Source organism: Pinus tabuliformis, chromosome Q (assembly GCF_031772625.1).
Source record: "Pinus tabuliformis cultivar Carrire ecotype Pingquan chromosome Q, CPIR1, whole genome shotgun sequence".
NCBI lineage: Eukaryota > Viridiplantae > Streptophyta > Pinopsida > Pinales > Pinaceae > Pinus > Pinus tabuliformis.
In genome coordinates this window covers 1,020,785,758-1,020,812,387 of record NC_142296.1, presented here as the reverse complement: position 1 = coordinate 1,020,812,387, position 26,630 = coordinate 1,020,785,758, and the positions used below count along the sequence as shown (strand labels likewise).

General features: G+C 39.9%; 1 protein-coding gene across 12 annotated transcripts in view; it reads right to left on the bottom strand.

The window, feature by feature from the left end:
* The window catches only part of LOC149222965 (uncharacterized), a 380,581-nt gene that overhangs the window by 67,804 nt on the left and 286,147 nt on the right, over window positions 1–26,630 (bottom strand). For 2 of the 12 annotated variants that reach the window (XM_089385682.1, XM_089385683.1), the window contains exon 12: window positions 6,943–7,237. The exons of 6 other annotated variants lie outside the window; for them this stretch is intronic. In XM_089385682.1, coding sequence (XP_089241808.1) covers window positions 7,060–7,237 — 178 coding nt within the window. In that variant the 3' untranslated portion in view covers window positions 6,943–7,059. Of the gene's footprint in view, window positions 1–6,942; window positions 7,238–7,382; window positions 7,411–26,630 lie in introns of those variants that run through there. 4 more of the 12 variants (XM_089385684.1, XM_089385691.1, XM_089385692.1 and 1 more) reach the window with 4 other exon arrangements.

Genomic DNA, 26,630 nt, shown 5'->3' with positions numbered 1-26,630 from the left:
CTCCATCTAGGCATGTGTTGTGTCACCTTAATGGCATATGTTACAAGGCATGTGTTGCCTCTCCATAATGACATAAGTTACTCTTCCCAAAGAGTGCATGCATTGCACCAACCTCAAGGCATGCAGGTTGCTCTCCTTTCTGGCATGAATCTGCTACTCCTTATATATATGTATCTCATATCATCTCATCTACTACTACTTGTGCATTGTGAAAGAAGAATTTGAACTTGAGAAAAGAGTTGGAGAGACTTGAAGAAGATTGTGAGAGAGAGACTTGGAGAGTAAGAGCAGAAATTGAAGAGCCAATGTTGATTCAATGTTTTAGTGTTAATTCAATTGAAGGAAGGTCGATTCAGTGTTTGCATCTATTGTTGCTACCAATGATCTTTATGCTTCAACTTGTTCAAGTTTGGGTGAACTTACTCATTCTCTTGATCTCTCATTTGTTGAAGAATCTAGGGCACACATAAATTAGGGTGATTCTTCTTATCATGATAACAATTTGTGAAGTATTTATACAATTAACCTTAACTTGATCTTTCATTCATTATTAGTGTGTGTGTGTTAGCTTCATCAAACTGCTATCAAGAACAAAAGAGACAAGAACACAAATATTTGGCTTTTTGCCAGGGCCAAAACCTCTCCCTCTTAGAGAGGAAAACCCATGCAAAATTCTTTTTATAGAGATTCCATTGACGAATACCAAGACCATGACCCTTGATACATTCTACCTCTCCAAGACCAAGACATCAATCATCTTGTTTGAACACTGCTGAGATCATTATCGTGTTGCACCTCTGAAGTCATCACTATTGCATCTCCAAGAACTTCATCACTGCTGCAAGGTTATTAAGAGCATCATACACCATGACTGCACCTTGAGGCTGAGATGATCACTGCACCTTCCTTGAGATCATGACTACACTTTACTGCACTGTCAGATCATGATCCTTGTCACTCACCTTTGTGGAGACTAACCCTCCTTACTACGGTGATCATTGTATCTTTCATTACTGCATATTGTGACTACTTCTGAGATACATGTTCCCATTGAGATCACTAGAGGTCAGATCTAAATACTGTAATATCATTGTGACTATATATCACGTCTCACAAGTATGTCGAGTATCACTGTCTTTACAGAGGCTTATTCCATTACCATGACAATATGTTGAGTATGTAGATCTATACCTTGTACTGTTTTTCAATATGTTTAGATTTCTATAAGGATGTCACCGAGATCTATATGCCAGGACTACTATGCGAGATCCATCAACACGGTATCTTCGTCTGAGATCTTCATTGTTTCATTCATCCGAGATCCTCACAGGTATGCCAAGAGTGTGGTTAGCCCAGAACATAGATCAATGAGGGCTAACATAGATCAATGATGCGTCTCCGAGATCTGGTCATGACTCCTTCTCTGTCATGCGAGATCAGTCTATCTTTGATGTCAAGATTGTCATCATGAAGATCAGTTATATGCTGAGAATGTGTTGAGCCCAGACTTCAACTCATTGTTGCGTCCTCATCCGAAATTATTTTTGCTCCATACATTCGAGATTATGACTGCACCTAAACCCCAAACGAGGTGCAGTCAAACCCTACTGTCGCTCTGCTGCTATATGTGGAATTTCAGAGGCATACGAAATTTTCCTTATGTCATTAGCGTTGACCCTTCGTGGGTATTTCTGGTAGTGTGTGCTCTTAATTTGAGCAGATTTTAACTTATGAACGGACATGTCTTTATGCCAAGCTCACATGACTTTCATTTATACATTTAATTCATTTTTGGAGCCGACATTAGGATTCCTTTGATGTTTTGCTTGTAGACTTCGATAGGCTTGCTTTTGAGTTATTGATCTTGGTCTTGGAGGGTTGTTACACAACTTTGAGGACATGAATACATTTACATAAACTCATGAAGAGTTTCTATACACATGACATGACTCTTTGACATATGAATAAATCCTAAAGACATCAAGAAGAAGACTTTCACCTAGTGACACTTCTTTCTCGTGAAACACATGTAGCAAGGCATAAAAAAAATAATGTATTTCCTTTTATTACATCGTTTACAAAGATCATGTCATTATGAAGACTGAACCTAGTTATACTTTCTTCAACACTCCCTCTTAACTAGGGAGGTATTCATAATGGTACTTGGTCATTCTCAATGTGAAGAATTTCTCATAAGAAGAATCGTACTTGCAATCCATCTGTTATAGCATCATTTCAACCAACATTGTTTACATATAGAAAGGCCTTGACTAACAACTTTATCTCTCATATAGATCAGATCACACAATGTTGGCAAGACCAATGATTGATAGACACAGATCATCATTGTCTCTCTTAGGGTCATACCCACCCGGGTGTTCTCCGAGTATGCCCCACTAGGACTATTCTCATCTTGGGTTCCCAACCCTCAAGAATATCAATCCTCTTGCCCACTCTTGTCTTGGATGCCCTACCACATCCTCAAAGGGTGTCGGATGCCAAGTGATTACCCAATCCTCCATTCTTTCTTCCAAACTAAAGACAAGAATGTCGTGTCTAACTCTCCCTCTTAATCAAGGACGAGTTCCAAGTTTCTCTTCACTCAGAGACTTGCTTGAGTTCCTTTTACTTAAAGGAACCTCCCAGAGCTCCCTCTTACCCAGGGACTATATCATCAATGCTTTATAGGGTCTTCTAGTTGACTAACGATCCAAGACTTCGATGTCATCAATTTCTTCATGTGTAGGGTTCAACCATCCATCACTTTCCTCCACCATGTCATTCCTTCTTTCCTGGAAAGTATCCTCCCTAGCTTTACATCTGGGGCTTCCTTCATAAGGCCATTTATCTTCACCTTTTCTTCAACGTTGATTCACAAGGTACATAGTTGTGACATCCTTCACAATTCTCCTTACCTTGGCCCAGCACACATACCCAGTGTTTTCCAAGAGGTTAGACACTAAAAGCAAATCACATATTACCTTTTGGTGATGGCCTTTTTCCAGTGACATCTTCTTGTAGGTATCAACATCCTGCATACATGTTGACTCATCTCCCAATGATATCAGTTGCTAAGGGTCTTCATCTTTTCATACTTTTATCAAAGTCTTCACATCATTCTGGTAGATTGCTTGGTCAAGTCTTCCTGATCCTCTCAATGTCGATTGCCTTCATCATAGTTGCATGCTTCACGATTTATTTCATCCTCATGTCTTTCATTCCCAAGAGCTCTTAGAGTTCTTCAATTATAGTCAACAACCTCATAACTTCATATGAGGACATATTATGTTGATTTCATCTAGTTTGACTTATGTCTTTCTGCATCCTTTCAGAGGAGGAGATCATTTCCCTATTGATCATGCTCGATCCATTTTACATGCAACCATGTATCATGACATTACTATATCAAATACAAGAATACATACCTCATTTTCCCTTCAGGGTACTTTTAGTAGCTTTCTTGATTGAAAGGATCTTCAATCCCTTGATCTGCTTCATCATGTCATCAGTTCTTCATCTCATGATTTCCATAAGTTGGAATTCTTGATGAAGCACTTGCTACCTTCCCAAACTAGGGGATTCTTCGTTGAGGTTTCCATTAGATATTCTTCAAGATCTAGTATATCCCCATCTGGAAAATGTTCCCTTTGACCTGGATGACTTCTTTTCCTTTAATATCCAAAGAGATTCCCAAGAGCTATGTTCTTCCTATATGAGCTCTTGATTCCATGATGCCACGATGCATCTTCTTACCATGGTCATATTTGTAAGGACTTCTGATAGGACCCATTTGAGAGGGATTCCATTTCATTTATACTGGAGATCTATTACTCCCTCTTTCCTTTAGCTTCCTCTATCCTTCAGATGATATGAACCCTTTTTCATAATCTTTTCATAGTGTTGTTCTGTTTTGTTAACCTTTCCTTTGCACATAGTTGAGTCCTTTCAACTTACCTTTCGCTATCTAGCATAGAGATCACAAACTGTTGATTGAGGTGAACTTGTTCATAAACAATTGTTGCCTTCTTTATCAATGATTATATATTCATCATTTTCCCAGATCTCTCAGTTGAGATCTCATGAAGATATTTCTTCATTCTTTGGCATCTTCTGCACTACATTTTAGAGAGTATGTCCTCTAGCATTTCAAGTATCCTTCTTATGTCTCCTTTCTTACTTTATAGAACCTTATGAGTTCTCATGACTTCAGAGGAGACTTTGATGTACTAACTTCTCTAAGGATAATGACAATCCTTCTTATTCCATGCAATACCTTTGTTGCCCCATCAATATATATAGGTCTTCTTACAATAATGAAGTCATAAAACCAAATTTGATTATAAAATGAAAAAGGTACTTACCTGATTGTGAAGATGACATAATCACCTTGATCAAGTTGGCAGTGGTTGGAGTAGACATCCAAATTGCCTCCTTTGCATTTAAGCTATCTTGATTATGTATTTGGGCTACATAAGGAACCTATGCTACATTTTCTTGTGATTGCTTGCCATGATATAGAGACCCATCAATTAGTGTTATCAACAAACACCTTCATTCTTCATCGAGGATTGTCTATCCAAATCATGTTGTAGATGATCCGCGTCTTTGAGTGGGAATCCAAATTGATCTTTATTGAAAGGATCAGTCATTGTAATGTTGAGATCATTCCATGATGTGAATTGAGGGAGTCACTAAGGTTGTTGCTATGCATCTTCAGATCTGACTATTTCATCCTCTGCTTGTTTGTCTTTCAAACCCTTTGTCATAGACTTCATGATGTAGGATGCCTCTTAGATCTAGGTTTTGTTCTTTGATTGTAGATCCTTCAACTAATTTAATGCCTTGACCTTAAATATCTCTCTTCTGCCCCTTTCCTTGACTGCTGAACCAACCTCCCTCTAATACCATGTTGAAGAATTTAGGGCACACATAAATTAGGTTGATTCTTCTTATCATGATAACAATTTGTTAAGTATTTACACATTTAACCTTAACTTGATCTTTCATTCATTATTAGTGTGTGTGTGTGTTAGCTTCATCAAACTGTTATCAAGAACAAAAGAGACAAGAACACAAATATTTGGCTTTCTGCCAAGGCCAAAACCTCTCCCTCTTGGAGAGGAAAACTCATGCAAAATTCTTCTTATAGAGATTCCATTGACGAATACCAAGACCATGACCCTTGACACATTCTGCCTCTCCAAGACCAAGACATCAATCCTCTTGTTTGAACATTGTTGAGATCATTATCTTGTTGCACCTCTGAAGTCATCACTATTGTATCTCCAAGAACTTCATCATTGTTGCAAGGTTATTGAGAGCATCATACACCATGACTGCACCTTGAGGCTGAGATGATCTCTGCACCTTGCTTGAGATCATGACTACACTTTACTGCACTATAAGATCATGATCCTTGTCACTTAACTTTGTTGGTATTGACCCTCCTTATTGTGGCGATCATTGTATCTTTCATTATTGTATATTTTGACTGCTTCTAAGATACATGTTCCTGATGAGATCACTAGAGGGCAGAATATTGTGATATCATTTTGACTATATATCACCTCTCACAAGTATGTCGAGCATCACTGTCCTTATAGAGACTTATTCCATTACCACGATAGTATGTTGAGCATGTAGATCTATACCTTGTACTATTGTTCAATATGTTTAGACTATTATAAGGATGTCATCGAGATCTATATGTCAGGACTGCTATGCGAGATCCATCAACATTGTATCTTCGTCCGAGATCTTCATTGCTTCATTCATCCGAGATCCTCACGGGTATGTCAAGAGTGTGGTTAGCCTAGAACATAGATCAATATTGCGTCTCCGAGATTTGGTCATGCCTGCTTCTCTATCATGTGAGATCAGTCTATCTTTGATGTCGAGATTGTCATCATGAAGATCAGCTATATGTCGAGAATGTGTTGAGCCTAGACTTCAACTCACTATTGTGTCCTCATTCAAAGTTATTTTTACTCCATACATCCGAGATTATGACTGCACCTAAACCCCAAACAAGGTGCAGTCAAACCCTACTGTCGCTCCGCTCCTATATGCGGAATTTCAGAGGCATACAAAATTTTCCTTGTGTCATTTGCGCTGACCCTTCATGGGTATTTATAGTAGTGTGTGCTCTTAATTTGGGCCGACTTGAACTTATGAACCAAGATGTATTTATGCCAAGCCGACATGACTTTGATTTATACATTTAATTCATTTTTGGAGCCGACATTAGGATTCCTTTGATGTTTTGCTTGCAGACTTTGGTAGGCTTGCTTTTGAGGTATTGATCTTGGTCTTGGAGGGTCGTTACACAACTTTGAGGACATGAATACATTTACATAAACTCATGAAGAGTTTCTATACACATGACACAACTCTTTGACATATAAATAAATCCTAAAGACATCAAGAAGTCTTTCACCTAGTGACACTTCTTGCTCATGAAACCCATGTAGCAAGGCATAAAAAAATATTTTATTTCCTTTTATTACATTGTTTACAAAGATCATGTCATTATGAAGACCGAACCTAGTTATACTTTCTTCAACATCAGTCTACTCAATCTTTGTGATGAACAACTCATATCTGATAGAAGAATCTGGTTGGGTTTTCCCCTTGTAGGTTTTTCCCTAGTTATTGGACCTAGATTCTTTGTGTCTCATTTTGTTCTTGGTTGCCTTCTATTGTGCATTTGGTTTATGTTCTATCTAAAATTGCTTAACTAATATTGCAGTAGAAAGAAGTTTTGAAATAAGTAACTGTATTAGCATAGATCAGAAATTCAACAGAAATCGAACTAGCCCATCAAATATACTCTCACGACCACTGAATTCTGAGCAAAGAATTCACTGGCCAAAACAAATAATATCTAAAGATCTTGACCATGCTTTCTTTTCTATGGTTAACAAAATCATATGCAGCAAGAAATCCAACCATTAATGTTTCCATACATTCTTGTATCTCGCAACTTGACCCTATGCATCAAAGTCTTGAAAAGCCTCACTTTACAACATTTCTAATATTAGGCATTCCACTACCATAAGCTTAGCAAATATGAGCTAAGTAATCAATCTCCAATATGGTAGTGTCGGGAGCATGCATGTAAGCCACAAAAAAAAAAAAAAACCATATAGACAGTAGAAGACCAGATTCAGGATCTTCCAATGATCTAAGAACTGATATTGGATTGTAGCAAGTCCTCCAATGAAAATGCATGAGAGCCCTGGCAGAAGGGAACATTATTATAAACTATATAAGGAAGACTTTCAAGAACTAATGCTTCAATAAGAACCAGAACAACCTGATCTTTGACATGTTGTAAAATCTTTGAAGCTTCTTCTGGTCCATAGTAGAGGAATAAAATGTGCATAATTAAGCTCTATTTAGCCCATAGGTCTGCATATCGAATATCCAGTTTTGAAGGTCACTTCGCCAAAAGCAAGACTATGAAAAAAGAAAAAGAAAAACTGCTAATTCCTTATCCTCCACACTCTGCTCCAATAGTTCGTTTGCTTCAAGAGAGCTCACATTCAAAAATGTAATTCAGGATTTTGTGACATTGAAATCTTTGAAAAATTCCAATTTATCATTTATATTGTGCTTTATGAGATGTTCTTGTACACCACCAAGGTGAAAAAAATGATAATTGGTTTCAAAACCTATAAAGATGCAACTTTCATAAAAGTAACACCTGTTTCTCAAAAAATTTACAACGCTTCCTTAAAAAAAAAGTATGTCGTTGGATTAGTGTTAGGTAAATCTACACATTTAAAAATGGGAAAAAGTGCAGGTCTGAGGCCCACTGGTGTGATAGATTATTCGGCCAATATATTGAAATGAATAATATTATTGGTTCAATAAAGTACAACATATTGGTTAAATGAAATACATCGTATCTATAGTGCAGTTGCTTCACATATGAAAATAAAATAAAATAAAGAGCATTGTATATAATGAAGAACAGACGACAATTGCAGATTGGTAGATTATGCATGCCCCTTGGTCTTTGGTTACGTAATACAGATATATACTATATAGTTTGTCTTTCATATGTGGGAATTTTCGGGAACCATAACCTTTTAATTACCTATAGTCACATAGTTTGTCTTTCATATGTGGGAATTTTTAGAACCATGACCTTTTAATTACCTATAGTCACAATTATTTTTAATTCTTTTAATCGTCCATGGTTGTCTTTGATTAAGTTGAAAACCATTGTTGCAAAGAAAATTCACAAAATCAAAACTCGTGCCGGTGAATTTTCTTGTAGTGCCGCACATTGTATGCAACCAACTTTATGTTGTATAAGTAAATGTGAATAAGGATGGTGAGTTCCGAATTTTCAGAAAACTCCTACGAGGTAGGGCTCGCCTTGCAGCTGGAAACCATTGGTGTTGGAGTACATTTCTTCCAATTAGTGTGCTTGTTTGCTGGAAAAAGTACTTTCTTCTAATTAGTTCCTGTTTTATTTTTCGAAATGTAATTTATTTTCAGTTGTTTCAATCGTTACAATGTTAAGATGAGATTGCATTTATTTTCAGTTGATTCAATCGTTACAATGTTAAGATAGGATTGTATCTTGTTTTTGACTTTCAAAACGGGGGATTTTTTTTTAAGAGTTTGGATTTATTTTATTTTTGACATGCAGTATGTGTTTGGGAATGTTTAGAAATAATTATTAACTAGGATTTATTTTTGTGATGCCATTTGGTGTTGAGAGTTGAGATGATCGAGTATTTAAACTGGTTCTATTTCATAAATGTAAAATATGAAACCAAATAAGAAATATTATTGTTAACGTTGAATATAATTTGAAAAGAATTCATAAATAACTAGATAGGCCATCATTACTTACAATGGGTTATCATTACACAAGGGATTTCACATGAACTTATGTACATAAAGGCATGTATTCATTAATTATATACATTTATATTTGTGTGTGTTAGGAAGTGTGCATATATATACACACATAAAGATATAGAGATATTCATAAGAAATTAATTCGTCTAAAGAGGGGTTATTGCTTCATATGATTCTAAATCTTAACACTATTGTTATTGGTAACAACTTTAATGAGTAACTTGGTAACATAAGTAGTGGCATCTTATGTTAGTGTTTGAAATATTTAATGAGTGTATTGTAATAAGGGTTTCTTCAAGATGGTATGAACTGTGGAACCATTGTCACTTTTCGTATCAAATTAAATTACAAGTTAGTCTAATGGAATTTGGTATTTTCGGAACAAGTACTCATGGTTAGAAGAGGAGCAAGAAGGAGCAGGGCTAATAGAGGGTGCAACATGGCACCAGCATAGCGACCAACTCATGTCACCCCACCCGATGATGGGGAACACATCACAACCCAAGAACAGATACCCTTGGAGAAGTGTTGAACTTAATGAAATCATTCCAACACATGTTGGAGGCATTAATAAACCATCTAGAATGGGAGCAAGGAGGACCTGTCACATAGAATGAAGCACCTCAAAACATCGCAAGAAATGATGTGCGTCGAGATTTGGAAAAGGTAAAATTTCTAGAATTTTTGGGGTCCATAGATAGTCAAATTGCAAAGGCACAACTAGAAAACATGGCTTTGTACTTTACCTTGAGGGACTACACCTCAAATTTGAAGGCCAAGATGGGTGTATTCCAGTTGAAGGGAAATGCATTACTTTGGTGGAAGACATTATTACCCTAGTTGGGGATGGATATCTCCAGGGTAACTTGGGAGTTATTTGAAGAAAAGTTTAGAGAATGTTACATGTCAAAATAATTCATCGAAAGAAAACTAAATGAATTCAATGCACTAAAGCAGGGCAGTCGCTAGTGCCCGAGTATGAGGCTTGTTTCGTGGAACTTCTTCGTTATGCTCCTCACTTAAACACTGAAAAACTCAAAGTGAACAAATTTGTGTATGTACTAAATTTTAACATTCGGGCTAAGGTTAGGATCTTGATGCCTCACACCTTGCATGAAGCAGTTCAACGGGCAATCATGGACAAGGAGGAGATCTTAAGCAATGGACCAAGTAGGCCACCAAAACCCGTAGGGTCAGGAGTGTCCAGTGGAAATAATTTGAATCACATAAACTTTCAGAGGGTATCGATGCATAGACATCAAAACCAGTCAACAGAAAACCAAAGAACACCAAATAGGCATCCATCTCAGCGCTCACACATGGTATCTTAACAAACTCGTCAGCAACTATAGTACTTCCCTATGCAGCAGCACCTTGCCATGCCAACTCAACACCAAAGACAATAGTCTGGCTCTTACTAGCAGGGATCCAAACCAACTCCTAGTTCAACCCAGTGTTGCAGGGGAGCGACCCCCCCCCCCCCCCCCCGGGATCCTGCTCCCAATCCGCGCTCCAGGCAGGGGCGACTCAGGGGCATGTCGGGAGCGCGCTCCCTAAAAAAAACACTCCCTGCCTAAAAAAAATTGCAATGATGTTCCAAATGCAATTTTTTTCAAAGAAACAAATAAGTTTTGAGTGGGGCAACTTAATGATCAAGCCTATGGCCCTAGTATTGATATGTGATTCATGGTAATGTTAAATTTTTAAAGTAAAAGGATGAAATACTTAAATTTTTAACATTACCATGAAATGACTCAAGATGTTTGAGAGTGGTTCCGACCTAATTGGATTTTGTATGGAGAAAGTAGAATTTTAGATTTCATTCAAAATCCAACAGACTTATCAATTTTTCAGGATTGCAATGTTTCCATTGAATTTTGTCATGTATTAGGGTATGGAACTCGTATTTAATCAAGAGCACCAATCCCTCTATGTACCTTGATGTTAGTGACATTGGTTGTCGAACTCCTCTATCATGACCCTCCTAAAAATGTACGCATCACTCAAACAAAATCTTGACTTGACATGCTGCTTTTTCTATCTTATGTTAATGCTTAGAGAGTGATATTAATGACAAAGATCCCTATACAGCTACAAAGGCAATGACAATGATACCTCTGGATATTAACGCTTAGAGGGTGATATTAATGACAAAGATCCTGATTTTCCAGCAAGACTAAAAAACTAGACATTTCTCGTGGTGGCAAGAGGCCCAAGCTTAAGCAATAGATAATAGATTTACTTGTCTTTTCTAGTTTCTAGTAGTTTTTATAACTATTGACTCTTTCATATTTATTAGGATATTTTTTTAAACAATATATGACAATTTAAGTTTGAAGTTGGCAATTATAACTCATTAGTAATGAATTATGAATATGATGCTTCATGAAAGTTGAAAGTTGTTTCATTTCATTTTATAACATTTCATTTCATGTTAGATATTATTTGTTGTAATGGTTACACTTAGCTTACAAGTACAACTTTGTGATCAATGATGATAAATGTTATATATTGAATTTTGAAAGCTTGAAACTTTAAGATTGATGAATCACGAGACTCAATATGTTGTATGTTACTATGTTACTAACTTGTGGACGTGGTTGATGAAGATTATAACTTCTAGATGATTGTTGTTATATGGTTCAATCTATGTTCTTTTTATGTTTTTATATCTAATTCATAATTCTACATGTTTTTGTTGACATATATGTATCAAAATACAAAAATATAAAAAAAAAAAAAAATATATATATATATATTATATAAAAAACGTTTCGGGATTCGCTCCCAAACTAGGAGCTATTAAAGATGTTGCTCCCGCACCCATTTTCGCTCCCGCTCCCAAGTAACACTGGTTCAACCGTTAGTAGAAGCCAAGCTCCTAAGAGGGGGTGTTGGACTTGCAGAGGCCCACACTACGAGGGGGATTGCCCTCAGAAGACAAGTGATACCAACTCAACCCAAACATCAACCACATTGGGAGATCTGGGGAAAGCTCATCGCATCCATGTGACGATGAACAATTGCCAACCTGAACACTAGTTTATTGTGCTAGAGGCATCAAGTAATGTTGATGGTACAAGTTTTGTCATTTTAATATATCTAAGAGCTACTGATTCTTTTATTTCTCTAAATGCATTATCAAAAATTAAACATGAAGCAATTGCACAACATGATTTTAGGCATGTAGAGATGACATGTGGTATGAAAATAAATGTAAGAAAAATGGTAAGGGATTGAGGTGGATTTGGGAGTATGTAAAACCAATGTATCCTTGTACTTTACAATTTTAGGATCCTATGATGTAGTCATAGCAATAGATTGGTTGGAACAACATCAGGCAATTATAGATTGCAAGGACAAGATATTGCATTTCACATATTTTAGGCATGTTAAGATGACACGTGGTATGAAAATAAAAGTAGGAAAAATGGCAAGGGATTAAGGTGGATTTGGGAGTATATAAAATCAAAGTATCCTTGTAGTTTACAATTTTAGGATCCTATGATGTAGACAGCAATGGATTGGTTGCGACATGAGGCAATTATAGGCTGCAAGGACAAGATAATGCATTTCACAGACGATAAAAGGCAAAAAAAGTCCTTGATGAGAAAGAATCAAGGGGTGTCCCTAAGGTTCATCTCATCAATGCAACTGATGAAATATAGACGAAGAAGATGTCGAATGTTCATTGTGGCAGCTCTAAATGATAAAGGGACTCTGAAAATCTTGATAAGCATCCAATTCTTGTTGAATTTAAGGATATATTTCCTAAAGAACTGCCTAGGATAACCCCAAAAAGGGAAATTGATTTCATCGTTGACCTTAAACCACGAACAAAGCTTATTTCAAATGCACCATATCGCATGTCAACTCTCGAATTAAAGGAATTATTGGACTTTGGTTTCATGCGACACAACATATCCTCATGGGGAGTGCCTGTAATTTTTGTTAAGAAAAAGGATGGGTCTTGGAGATTGTGCATTGGCTATCCCAATTGAATAAGGTGACGATAAAAAATCAATATCCTCTACCAAGGTGATCTGAAAATGGGGCACTTAGGTTTCTTGTCTAGCTTACAAGAACCTCTCCCACTTCCAAAGCTTGAATATTCCCAAGTCTTTAATGATTAACCAATGCAGAATTAAAAATGCTTGACAATATAGTGTATGCTTGTATTTGTTTTTAACTGATTATGCCTTAAATTCTATTGTTGTGCTGTAAGTTGAGGTGCTCAAACTGATATACAAATATACATAACAGTAAATAAAACAGCAGAGATAATGCAGCAATAAAGCAGACACGTGAATAGCAATATTAATTTGGAGTTCACCCACAACTCTTGGGCTACATCTCCGTGAGCTCTAGTTAATTCAACTAGGCTCTCTGGGAGTATGGTATAGTCCTTTTTACAAGCTCTTGACTCAACTCCTGTTGTTTTTCCCACAGAAACAGCGGGTTCAGACACCATTGTATCCACTGGCTCTTGAAGCTCTGGCTCTTGGCTCTGGCTTTTGACTCTGGCTCTTTGGCTCTTAGTTCTAGCTCTAGGCCCTCTGGCTCTTTGGCTCTAGTTTTGGCTCTTGGTTCTGACTATGGCTTCTTTCTGCCTTCTACAACCTTCAGCTCTCTGGCTTTTCACTTGAACTTCCAGTGACCCCAAAGACTCTCTCAATTGCTCTGCGCAGTAGCTCTTCAGCTCTCTCTCTCTCTGCTCTCTCGGCTCTCTGCTCTCTCGGCATTCAGCAACAAACAACAACTCGGCCACCGTCAACAACTCAGCAGCCCTTCTGTGTTTGACATCCACGGATTTTAAGCCAAAACGGCGCTATTGATTCATTTCCCTCTCAGGCTCATCGTCTTCCTATTTTGGTCCGCTCGAATCCCTTCTTTGAGCATTAGCAATCATTGCTAAACACCCTCGGGGATGGATGCCACCTATACCGTAACGAAAGGGACTATCAGTGCTTTAAATCCTTTGAAACAAACGTTTTCTGTTAACACAAGAAAACGCTGCAAAACACAAGAAAATCTATAGAAACACTGTTCCCTGGACTTGAAACATTCATAACTGTGCTTTATAGCGCCATCGGGTCCGCTTTGGAATCGCTATCGCATATCACAATTGGCCTGCCCTTTTGTATTTCGCAATACATTAAAACATGTGAAAATACATATAAAACTGCCTTTTGACAGATTTTAAAATATATAAACCCCGGTTCATATCGCCGTCGAGTCTGGCCATCGCATAGCATATACATATATATGTGACCCAACTCCATTGTAATGCACTGATACGATATTGCGATGCGACTTGTCACAATCGCAAATCGCTCATGCCCCGGGCCTGTGTAACGCTCCGTTATGGTCGTCGATTACGATATCGCTCCATTGCAATCGCCGATCGCAATCGCAATAACCGTAGATTGTGCTCCGATATCCTCTGATAGCCACTGCCGATTATGATTGCCAATTGGATCTGGACCATTGATCGGCCAAATCTGACGGCCCCTGTGCAACCACTGTTCAAGCCTCTGATAGCCTTGTTTTCATGATTTTCTTCATGTTTTTAAGGCCCAATAGTGTTATCCGATAAGTCCAAGACTTCTCCTTTTTTAGTGGTTTTGCCTTTTTGGGAGATTTGGAAGACTTACAAGGTCTTTAGAACCATTATTCAAGTGATTTTGCCTCTTTTTCCTTTGAAAAAGGGCAGCTTCATTTTATGATAGCTTTCCCATCTGAAGTTTGTTTTCGCCCATTTAAGTCGTGTTGGATTCAGAATGAAGGGATCCCTGCAATGAGACTATTTCTGAGAGCAACCTGTGACTTTCAGTTTCCTCTGATTTTCAAAGGATTTGTGCCATTTGGCACTTTTTACCTCTTATATGAAGTCTATTAGACTTAGAGATTTATCCAGGATCCATTTTTGGATCACGCCTTCCCACTAAAAGAACTTTTGGTCTCCAAAGACTGATATACTGATCTGAACAGTAAATGAGAGTGACTCACCCTCTTCTTTCAGCCTCCCTACACTTGCCTTTGCATAGTGCCTCTGAACCAAAGTTTCTGACCACTTCCCTTGGATGGGTTGGTATTCCAAGGAAGAACTGTCTTCCTCGTTGCCTTCCTGCAGAACTTCTGTTGAAATGGTCATAGAAAGTAGTTTGAGCTTCTTTACCTTGATCATTGATCCCAGGTGGCTCGACAAATGTGAAGTACATCTGCTCCACAAAACTTTCATTTGTACATCTGCATACAAATGATGGACTAGATAATAAGCCCACAAAACATGCCTTTAAGACAAATGACCCTTCAAGTCAAGCATGTAGAAAAAAGTCCTTCAGGACTCTTTTTCCAAAAGATAAAACTTTCATCATTATCTCCATTTGGAGACCAAGTTAACTTCTCCCAAGTCAACATGGCATCACATGCACGTCAAAGCAATCAACCCAATCTCTTTCAAAGGTACTACATTTGTCTGCACATCAGCGTTGTCATGTGAATCATTTTGAGACACATCATTCATGGAATCTTCACTTCCATTTCTGCCATCTTCTCTTTCCACTTTCTTCAGCTTTGGTGGAAGCATTATTGGATTCAGTGTCCAACATTTTGCAGCAAAATGTCCTTGCTTATGTCAGTAAGTGCATTGCATGTGCATCCTCTTGACCACATGATTTTCCTTGTCCAATGGACCTTTGGTTTCTTGCTTCTTTTCCTTCTTCTGCTTCTTGTATGTGGTCATTCTCTTCCAACATCTAGAAACATCATGGTTATCCAAACCACAAAAGGAACATGCAACTCTTTTCCCATACATATGTGGAAATTTATCATGCTTTGCACAATCAAAAGGAAAATGTTCAGAACTAGATTTATACCTTTCTCTTTCACCTTCATTGCCTTCATGAGGAGGTGAATTGAGTGAAGAAGTAGCTCCCTTTGGAACATCATCAATCTCTTCAAGGCTATTAGAGTCTCCCCAACTCTCTGGTTCAAGTGTGTGCTTCTGAACACTTACATCCTGCAATTGATGTTTCAAGCTATTGTATTCCTCTTGGATACAACCTTCACACTTCTGAGGTAGAGGACATGAACTGAAACTCCTTCTTGGGACTGTTTCAATGGCTTTCATGGTAGCTTTTGAATTCTCTCCATAAGACTGTCCATAGCCAAGACCTCAAATACTTAGGCCTTTCCTCAACCATTATTGGTTCAACAATACCTTGTGCATGCTTTCCCAAGCCCTTTCCTTCATAGCCCATTTTGGACATTACCTTGGAACCTATGCCTTTAGTATGTTTTTCAAAAGAACCAATAAATAATTCTCAGAGGAATTTGAAGACAAACTGGAATGGCTTACCTCTTCGTCAAGCTCGTATTTGACTAAGGCTTCTTGGGCAACAAAGAGTTGTGTTTCCAACTCATGCATCCTCTTCAGGTTCATATTTTCAATATGAAGTTGCCTCTCCATTTCCTGCAACCTATCAATAAGCAACTGCTTCTCTTCCTTCATGGAATTCAACTGCTCTCTAAGCATGTTGTTCTTCCTTCCATCCTCATACATTTCTCTCACCATATCCATCATGGTGGACAATTCTTGCTTCATGTCTTCATCAAAGAATCTTGTGAAGAACGCAGAATTTGAGGACCCACTTGTAGAAGTTGTCATTATGCCAATGACTTCTTCTTTCTTCTTGTCCTTGCTGGATTGAGCTTTCTCTTCACTTCTGCAAACTCAGAAAATAGTCAGTCTGCAAATAAGCATACAATCAATCAGACAATCAATCCTTGACTGCCCAAACACCCTTTAGACAAGCAGTCTCTGCTCTGTCAACCAAGAATTTTGATATAACCTTCTTAAAGGTGTGGTTAAGCAATCTTAAGCTCTGATACCACCTAATCTGAAAATGGGGCACTTAGGCTTCTTGTCTAGCTTACAAGAAACTCTCCCACTTCCAAAGCTTGAATATTCCCAAGTCTTTAATGATTAACCAATGCGGAATTAAAAATGCTTGACAATATAGTGTATGCTTGTATTTGTTTTTAACTGATTATGCCTTAAATTCTATTGTTGTGCTGTAAGTTGAGGTGCTCAAACTGATATACAAATATACATAACAGTAAATAAAGCAGCAGAGATAATGCAGCAATAAAGCAGACACATGAACAACAATATTAATTTGGAGTTCACCCACAACTCTTGGGCTACATCTCCATGAGCTCTAGTTAATTCAACTAGGCTCTCTGGGATTATGGTATAGTCCTTTTTACAAGCTCTTGGCTCAACTCCAGTTGTTTTTTACACAGAAACAGCGGGTTCAGACACCATTTTATCCCCTGGCTCTTGAAGCTCTAGCTCTTTGCTCTGGCTTTTGGCTCTGGCTCTTTGGCTCTTGGTTCTGGCTTTGGGCTCTGACTCTGGCTCTGTGGCTCTGTTTCTGGCTCTTGGCTCTGACTCTGGCTTCTTTCTACCTTCTGCAACCTTCAGCTCTCTGGCTTTTCACTTGAACTTCCAGTGACCCCAAAGGCTCCCTCAACTGCTTTGTGCAGTAGCTCTTCGGCTCTCTCTCTCTCTGTTCCCTCAGCTCTCTGCTACTACTACTTTCAGCATTCAACAACAAACAACAACTCGGCCACCGTCACCAACTCAGCAGCCTTTCTGTCTTTCACATCCATGGCTTTTAAGCCAAAACGGCGTTGTTGATTCGTTTCCCTCTCGGGCTCTTTGTCTTCCTGTTTTGGTCCGCTCGAATCCCTTCTTTCAGTGTTAGCAATCATTGCTAAACGCCCTCAGGGATGGATGCCACCTATACCGTAACGGAAGGGACTATCAGCGCTTTAAATCCTTTGAAACAATCATTTTCTGTTAACAAAGGAAAACGTTGCAAAACACGGGAAAATCCGTAGAAACACTGTTCCACGAACTTGAAACATTCATAACTGTGCTTTATAGCTGTTAGCTCTGCTACATATCTTTAATCTCTGAAGGTCAGAAATGAGCCTAATTCGCTTGGTAATGCTTAAAGGAGGCTCGTGGTGGTCATTCTCCCTTCCTTCCCTCACTCCGTTGATCTTCTGTTACCTCCATTTCCTTTGTTTTCCTTCTAAAACCCAACAAAGCCCCTTTGGTGGCCAACCCCAAGTGCTAAAGCCAAAACCCCATAAAACCGCGCTCATATGACTTTGCGCCCTTATGAAATCATCGCCCGTAACCTTCGTCGTTGGTTTTCCCCGTTGATCCAACGGCTCTCGTCGCGCCTGATAAAGCAACTTGCTCGATCATTTCTCCACCGTCCGATTAGCTTTGCCAAGATCAGACGGCCTTCGCACATTTCACGCCCACAAAGCGATGGGACGTTAGCGCGCGATGGATAGCAGTTTTTCTCTCTCCTCCGCCGCTATGTGTCACGCGCTGAATGGAATCATGCGCCCTCACCCTTTTACCGCCTAACGCCCAAAGGCAGTGTGATCAATACCACTTGCCGCTTAATCCTCTGTCCCCGCCCGATAACTGCCGCACACCTTCGCTGCCCGATCACCGTTGGATCTATCCGTTTGAGATCCAACGGCCCACGTTCATCCCGCTCCCACTTCTTCCGATATCCTCCGCCAGGCCATCTCCGCCATCTATCCTCCCGATCCAACGACCAATCTTGCTCCTTCATCTGACTCATCCACTCGCCATGAAGTCCACGTCCCTTGACCGTTCTGTGTGCCCGAAGGACGAAGGTGACCGGCTCCTCAACAACCACAATTAACAGACAGTATGGCCGAAGAGGAAAAGGACAGAACATGAGCATGTCACTGCATTTAGCAGTTATGGAACTTCATTTTATACGAACACTCCTGAGAGGACAGCAGAGCACCTGAAAAGATCAGATTCACCCACTGAAGCAAGCAAACGCACTCAGAGACTCCATCAGGCAGTTAAATGCAGTTGGTGGTCAATTATGACCCCTCCATACCTAAATCGGCCAAGTGCCTTTGTAACGAAACTCTATATATACCCTAAAACAAGATGTAAGCAGGGTTGATGGTTGATGTTTTGATGTAAGGTTCAACTTCTGGAGACTGTAACTATTTTGACACTTGCAGCGTCTCGTCTTCATTTTCAGCTAATACAAGCTTCTTTTGTTGTTAATTGCTCACTTTCCATTTCTCTTCTGTTCTAAGCTGTGCCTGATATGTTGTATGCTTGAACTCTTGATTTTTAGCATTAGAGTAGTTGTCATCCTATCTCTGTGTTAAAGACTTGTATGTATCATTGCATAAGTTATTCAGGTTTCTATTCATCTAGTGCCAGAGAGCTGTCATCCTGTCTGTGTATTAGGAGATTAGATTTGCAGACTTCTTTACTGGTTGCAGTCGGCCATCACATGGTCTTGTGCATCTGCTGGTGTGGTCAGTATTCTCCATATTCACCCAATCCTTAAACTGTGAGTAGTTGGTGGTCTAAAGCCTTGTAGTATGAGGGTGTTCACGCATGTTTGGAGTGAAACCAAATAGAAGTGGTTATCTGGCTTCAACAAGCATCATTCCTTCCATTCATCCATTTGCAACAATAAGTTGAATTTATATGTTACCAGGCATCTCCGAGCTACAACCTAGGAGAGTTTCTTGGAATCCTAACATAATTGGCGCCACTACCGGGGAGAGGAGATTGAAGCTTAGCTTCCCTGGGAGAATGACATAGATCCAGCTTTGATGATAGACAAGGTCTGGACACATTTCTGGTTGTAATCATCTATCTGGCGACTCTACTGGAGGACCAACTTTTGGCGACTCCACATTATAGTTCTAGCTCAGTTTGTGAGGCATACCCAGAGAAATCCTCAGAAATCACTAGCCAACCCAGTGCCTGACCCTGAGAAGATTGTTAAGCAGAAAAAGATCATTCAGAAAAGAGCATCATGATTAGGTAAGCCTAAACAATCTTATGTATCTCTGCAAGAGAGGCCTGTAATTGAGCAAGTACAGTTTGAAGATATAGAACCTAGCATTGTTATAGAAGAAATACCCTAAGAGATTCGTAAAGCTCCTTGTTCATTAAGTTCCCCCTTGGATCTCAGTCCAAAGAAAACCTCCCACACAGTCCATCATATTCCTTTGTACCTGTCATTCATTTCAAATCTCCCTACCTTTCAAACTGCCAGTATCCATTCACCTACCCCAATCATGGCAGGCCCACAAGCTCCTACTAAGATGGAAAGATTAATAGCGGCTAGGTATGGACCCCTGGTCCTACCTATTCCTTTGAATGCCATGCCTGCAGGAGAATACCAGAAGTACATGCCGAAATTCACTGGTACAGAGGGAGTAATAGCTGAAGAACACCTTGAATCTTTTTATAGTTATGCTGATAACCTTGATATCAACGAGGATGATGTGTGGATGAGAGTCTTTGTCCAAAGCCTTGATGGAGAGGCTAGAAAGTGGTTCAGAGAGCTGACCCCTAGGTCCATAGCAAACATTGAAGCATTGGATGATGTGTTTTTAAAGCATTGGGGAGACAAGAAAGACATGTTGTACTACCATACTGAGTTTGGAAACCTTAAGAGAGAGAATAGGGAATCATTGTCCGAGTTTAATAAAAGATTTAATCGTATGCATAGCAAGATACCAGTTGAAGTAAAGCCTACCCTAACCTCTGCGAAACTCGCCTATGCTAATGCATTTGACTCTGACTTTTGCCTACTGTTGAGAGAAAGAAGATGTGCTACTCTAGTCGAAATGCAAGATGCAGCCCTAGAGGTAGAATATAATATCCTGGCTGTAGAAAAAATCAAGGGTCATACTGACAGAAGGAGGCAAAGAGGTGAAGCTTCCACCTCTTCTTCATCTTCGGAACCCAAATTAGATAAAATGACTAAGATGATAGAGTCATTGGCTGTTGAAATATCTAAGCTGAAGGTTGAACAGAGTTCTGGGAAGGCGAGGCTGCCGAATTCATTTGCTCCTAGAAATCCAAGTTCCTTCAAAAGAGCAAATGATCATTGCAGATCATTCAGAGAGTAAAGGAGACTAATGAAGAACAAAGAGTTAAGACTCCTTTTCAGAACATAGTAATGGAGGAGGAACAATTCGATGAAGAGGATGAGATTCACTGCATGGAAGATAAGGGCAATGTTGCCTTCTTGACATTCGTTGCCTATGAAGAATCATTACTCCAGGACCAGACCAGTCAACAGTGGGACGGAGAAGCTGTTCTGCAGACTAATGAACAACAAAGGTATAATTTAAGGTCAAGAACGAGTAATGTTAAGGGGAACCCTGCCCAAAGAGTTGTTGTCCCCAAAGAACAGCAGATCAACAGACAAAAAAAGCCAGCAGCTAATCCAGTCATCCCCAAAGCTCCAGCTCAAGATGTAATAGGCCTTGACAAGTTCCCTTCCCCTTTCAGTTTTGAATCAATGTCCAGAAGTTAAAAATATCTGTGCCCCTGATAGAACTTGCAAAGAGTGAGGTATTTAGAAAGCCTATCCTTGATGCCCTTGAGCTAAAAGCCTCACCAGCCTCCAATGACTATGTAAATTTGCAAGATGACAAACATGCAATTGTGCTTAGCCCAATGACTGAACTCTCTGATAATAACTCCCCATCATTCTATGTCTCCTTGACCATTCATGACAAAACCCTCCATAATTGCGCACGAGACACCAGTGCCAGCCATAACCTGATGCCCAAAGCTGTCATGGAAGAGTTAGGCCTTGACATTACCAGACCTTATCATGATCTATTCTCCTTTGATTCAAGAAAGGTAAAATGTCTGGGATTAATCAAAGACTTGGCTATTACCCTAACTCAGCTGCCCATGAAGAGCATGATGATGGATATTGTGGTGGCAGATGTTCCCCCTAAGTTTGGTATGCTACTTTCTAGAGGGTGGATTAAGAGGCTGGGTGGAACATTACAAAATGATTTATCTTATGCCACTGTCCCAGTTTTTGGAGGGGAGAGCAGGAGATTGTACAGAGAAGCACAGTTGGCCTACATCATCAGTGATGAGAAGAATCCTACTAATCATCCCATCTATGTTGTGGACACTAATTTTGGAGCATGTATCCTCCAAATTGAAGAATCCCAGAAGGCCTCGTTGCAGCTCAAGAAACCAATAGCCCAGGCCATGGAAGAGCAAGGAAGTCAGGTTTGGGAGATGTTCTTTGATGGAACATGTTCAAGGGAAACTGCAGGGGCAGGGGTGGTGCTGATATCTCCGAAACAAGAAAGCATACATCTGTCTTTCAAGTAGACTTTTCAAGTCACCAACAATATAACAGAGTATGAGGCTCTAATATTGGGCCTTAACGCAGCGAAAGACAGAGGGATCAAAAACATAAGGGTGTTTGGAGATGCTAATCTCACCATTCAGCAAGTCAACAGAACGTTTCAAGCAAAGCACCCAAGGTTGAAAGCATATAGAGATGAGATATGGAAACTCAAAGATTCTTTTGACAGTTTTTGTATCTCATATATCCCTAGAGTCAAAAATCAGCTTGCTGATTCCCTTACTGTGTCTACTAGTATGTTTATCCCTCCCATGCCTCCCAGACTAATTTATGAAGTTCAGGTAAAATATAGACCATCCTTTCCTGATAATGTCCAACATTGGAAAGTTTTTGAAGATGATGATGAAGTAAATAGGTTTCTGCAAGTCATTGACGAATTCTCTGAAATGCAAATTGACCAAGAGAATGAAGCCTTGGAAGAAAACCCCCAATCCCAGCTAAAGAACAAAATTGGCAAAAATAGCATTGTCCAGCTGCCCAGCAATCATATACCTAAAGGCCTAGTTCCCTTAGAAAAGCGATTTGACTAGAATGACATGCCTTATAAGGCTACCCAAAAAGAGGATCAGACCGCAGTCCATAAGCATAACATAGGGAGTCCAGATCATCCAATGTATATAAATCTGTCCACCCATTTGTCTGCTACTCAGAGATCTGAATACTGCACCTTGATGAAGCAATTTGCTAATGTCTTTGCCTGGGAATACAGTGACCTCAAAACGTATGATAAAAAATCATCTAACATAAGATCCCCTTGGAAAAAGACACCATCACGTTCAAGCAGAAGCTGAGACCTATAAATCCTCTGCTCCTTCCTCTGATTGAAAAGGAGATCAAGAAGTTGTTGGCTACCAAAATCATAGTCCCTCTCAGATATTCAAAATGGGTAGCCAACTTGATAGTTGTGAGGAAGAAAAGTGGAGAAATTAGGCTCTGTGTTGATTTCAGACACTTAAACAAATGCTCCAAGAAAGACAACTATCCTCTACCTAAAATGGAGCATTTGCTGCAGAAGGTCTCAAGAGCCAAAGTGATGTCCTTCCTGGATGGATTTTTAGGGTATAATCAAGTGGTCTTGCATCCAGATGATCAAGAGAAGACTGCATTCACCACTCCTTGGGGCACTTTTATGTATTCCAAGATGCCTTTTGGGTTAATGAATGTTGGAGCAACCTTTCAGAGAGCTATGGATATAGCATTCGAAGGAGAGAAGGACAAGTTTGTCCTTATCTACCTTGATGACATAACAGTATACTCCAGCAGCCATCAAGATCATTTGCAGCACCTGAAGAATGTATTTCTAAAATGCAGAAGATTTGGGATATTCGTCAATCCTAAAAAGTCACAATTTTCTTTAGAACAGGGCAAGCGGTTAGGACACATTGTCTCTGCTGCGGGGGTCAAAATTGACCCAGAAAGAGTGAAAGCAATACAAACCTTGCCTATCCCGAGATCGAAGAGGGATATCCAGTCCTTTCTGGGCAAGATTAATTTTGTAAGGAGGTTTATTTCAAATTTTGCAGAGCTTGTAAAACACATCACCTCCATGTTGAAAAAGGGGTCAGAAATCAAATGGACTGAGGAAGCAAGAAGATCTTTTGAATCCATCAAGAGAGCCATTATGGAAGCTCCTACTTTGACCAGCCCAAATTATAGCAAGGAGTTCCATATATTTTCATTTGCCTCAAATGACACCCTTGCAGCAGTTCTATTACAGAAAGATGATGAAGGTTCAGAGCATCCAGTGGCATTCTTTAGCAAAACCTTAAGGGATGTTGAACTAAGGTATGACATTATAGAAAAACAGGCCTATGCTCTTATCAAATCCTTGAAAGCTTTCAAAATATACATTTTGCACTCCAAGGTAATTGCATATGTGCCCTCAGCTTCAATTAAAGATGTCTTAATGCAGCCAGATGTTGATGGTAGAAGGGCTAAATGGATCGCAAAACTGATAGAATTCAACATAGAGCTAAAGCCCACCAAGCTGGTCAGAGGTCAGGGTCTTGCCAAACTAATGGCTGAAGAAAACTGCAGAATGCTAGACATAAATCTCATAAGCACAGTTTCAGAAGATGGACAGACAGAAGAAACAGTTGAACCAAGATAGAGTCAATCAGTGGCAGAAAATCTAGCTTCTTGTGAATGGTATTCCACAATAGCTCAATTCTTGCTGAAGTTAGAGATCCCTTCAGGCCTAAGTTCAAACCAAGCCAGAACCATTAAGCTTAGAGCAGCCAAGTACTGCATTCATGAGGACCTGCTGTACTGGAGGGACCCCTCTGGAATCCTTCTCAGCTGTTTGGATAAAGAACAATCCATAGAGGTCATGCATCAGTTTCATTCCATCATTTGTGGAGGACATCACTACTGGAAAACCACAGCCCACAAGATCCTCAGAGCTGGGTATTATTGGCCCACCTTGTTTTCTGATGTCTTTTCATTTGTTAAATCTTGTGACAGGCACTAGAGGTTTGAGGGAAAACATCAGTTGAAGTCCTTGCCTTTGAAACTTATTCATACCAGTGGTCCTTTTCAGCAGTGGGGCTTGGATTTCATTGGAGAACTCAATCCACATTCCAGTGGCCAGCACAAATGGATCTTAGTAGCCACTGACTATTTCACTAAATGGATTGAGGCCATCCCTACTAGGAATGCTGACCATCATGTGGTCATAAAGTTCTTGACAAAGAATATCTTCACCAGGTTTGGTTGTCCACATAAACTAGTTACAGACAGTGCAGCACCCTTCAGGGCAAAAAAGTTGGTGGACATGTGTGACTCAATGGGCATTAAGCTAGTTCATTCCACCTCATATTACCCTCAAGGCAATGGTCTAGCAGAATCTTCCAACAAGAGCCTGATAAGGATAATTAAAAAGCTGTTGGAAGACAACAAAAGAATTGGGATTCTAAGCTCAAGTATGCATTGTGGGCTGACAGAGTGACCACCAAGAAATCCACAGGGAATTCTCCATTCAAGCTGGTATATGGCACTGAGGTTGTATTCCCAATTCAGTTAACCCTCCCTATGGCAAATTTCTTGCAAGAAGAGCAGAATGAGGAAGATGATATGGCAAAAAGGATTTGTGATTTGGCAGAAGTGCATCAAATCAGAGAACAATTGGTTGAAAAATCTGCAGCACATCAGGGAAGGATCAAGGAAGCCTTTGATAGGAAGGCAAAGACAGACAGTTTTCAGGTTGGAGACTTGGTTCTTAAGTGGGATGCACTGAAAGAGAAGAAAGGCAACCATGGGAAGTTTGATGCTCTGCGCACTGGGCCTCTTGTCATCACTCAGATCCAAGGGAACAATACTTTCATGCTGCAAAGTATGGAAGCAGAGACAGTTTTTGATGGCCCAGATAATGGGTGATTTTTGAAAATTTATGTTGTTTAAGGTCTTCAAGCCTTAAAAGTTGTAAATATGTCGTTTTATCAATTTTAGTGTAGGCATAATTATACTCCATGCCCAATGGAGCACTAGAAGATCTTACTAATCTAGTTTTCGTAGGAAAGGCGATGGTCTGCAGTTCTTGAGACCTCACAGGGAGGATCTCATCCCCAGAAGGAGCCAGTGTTAGCTCTGCTACATATCTTTGATTTCTGAAGGTCGGAAATGAGCCTAGTCCGCTTGGTGATGCTTAAAGGAGGCTCGTGGTGGTCATTCTCCCTTCCTTCCCTCACTCTGCTTATCCTCCATTACCTCCATTTCCTTTGTTTTCCTTCTAAAACCCAACAAAGCCCCTTTGGTGGCTAACCCCGAGCGTTAAAGCCAAAACCCCATAAAACCACACTCATATGACTTTGCGCCCTTATGAAATCATCGCCCGTAACCTTTGCTGTCGGTTTTCCCCGCTGATCTTACGACTCCCGTCGCGCCCGATAACGCAACTTGCCCGATCGTTTCTCCACTGTCCGATCAGCTCTGCCGAGATCGAACGGCCTTCGCACATTTCGTGCCCACAAAGCGATGGGACGTTAGCATGCGATGGAGAGCGGTTTTTCTCTCTCCTCCGCCGCTATGTGTCACGTGCTAAATGGAATCGTGCGCCCTCACCCTTTTACCGCCTAACACCCGAAGGCGGTGTGATCGATACCGCTTATCACTTAATCCTATGTCCCCGCCCGATAATCGCCGCGCGCCTTCACCGCCCGATCACCGTTGGATCTGTCCGTCTGAGATCCAACAGCCCATGTTCATCCCACTCCCACTTCTTCCAATACCCTATGCCAGCACATCTCCGCCGTCTATCCTCCCGATTCAACGGCCAATCTTGCTCCTTCATCCAACTCATCCACTCACCATGAAATCCACGTCCCTTGACCGTTCCGTGTGCCCGAAGGATGAAGGTGACCGGCCTTCCAGCACTAGTCACAGTTGCTCCTCAACAACCACATTTAACAGACAGTGTGGCCGAAGAGGAAAAGGACAAAACATGAGCATGTAACTGCATTTAGCAGTTAT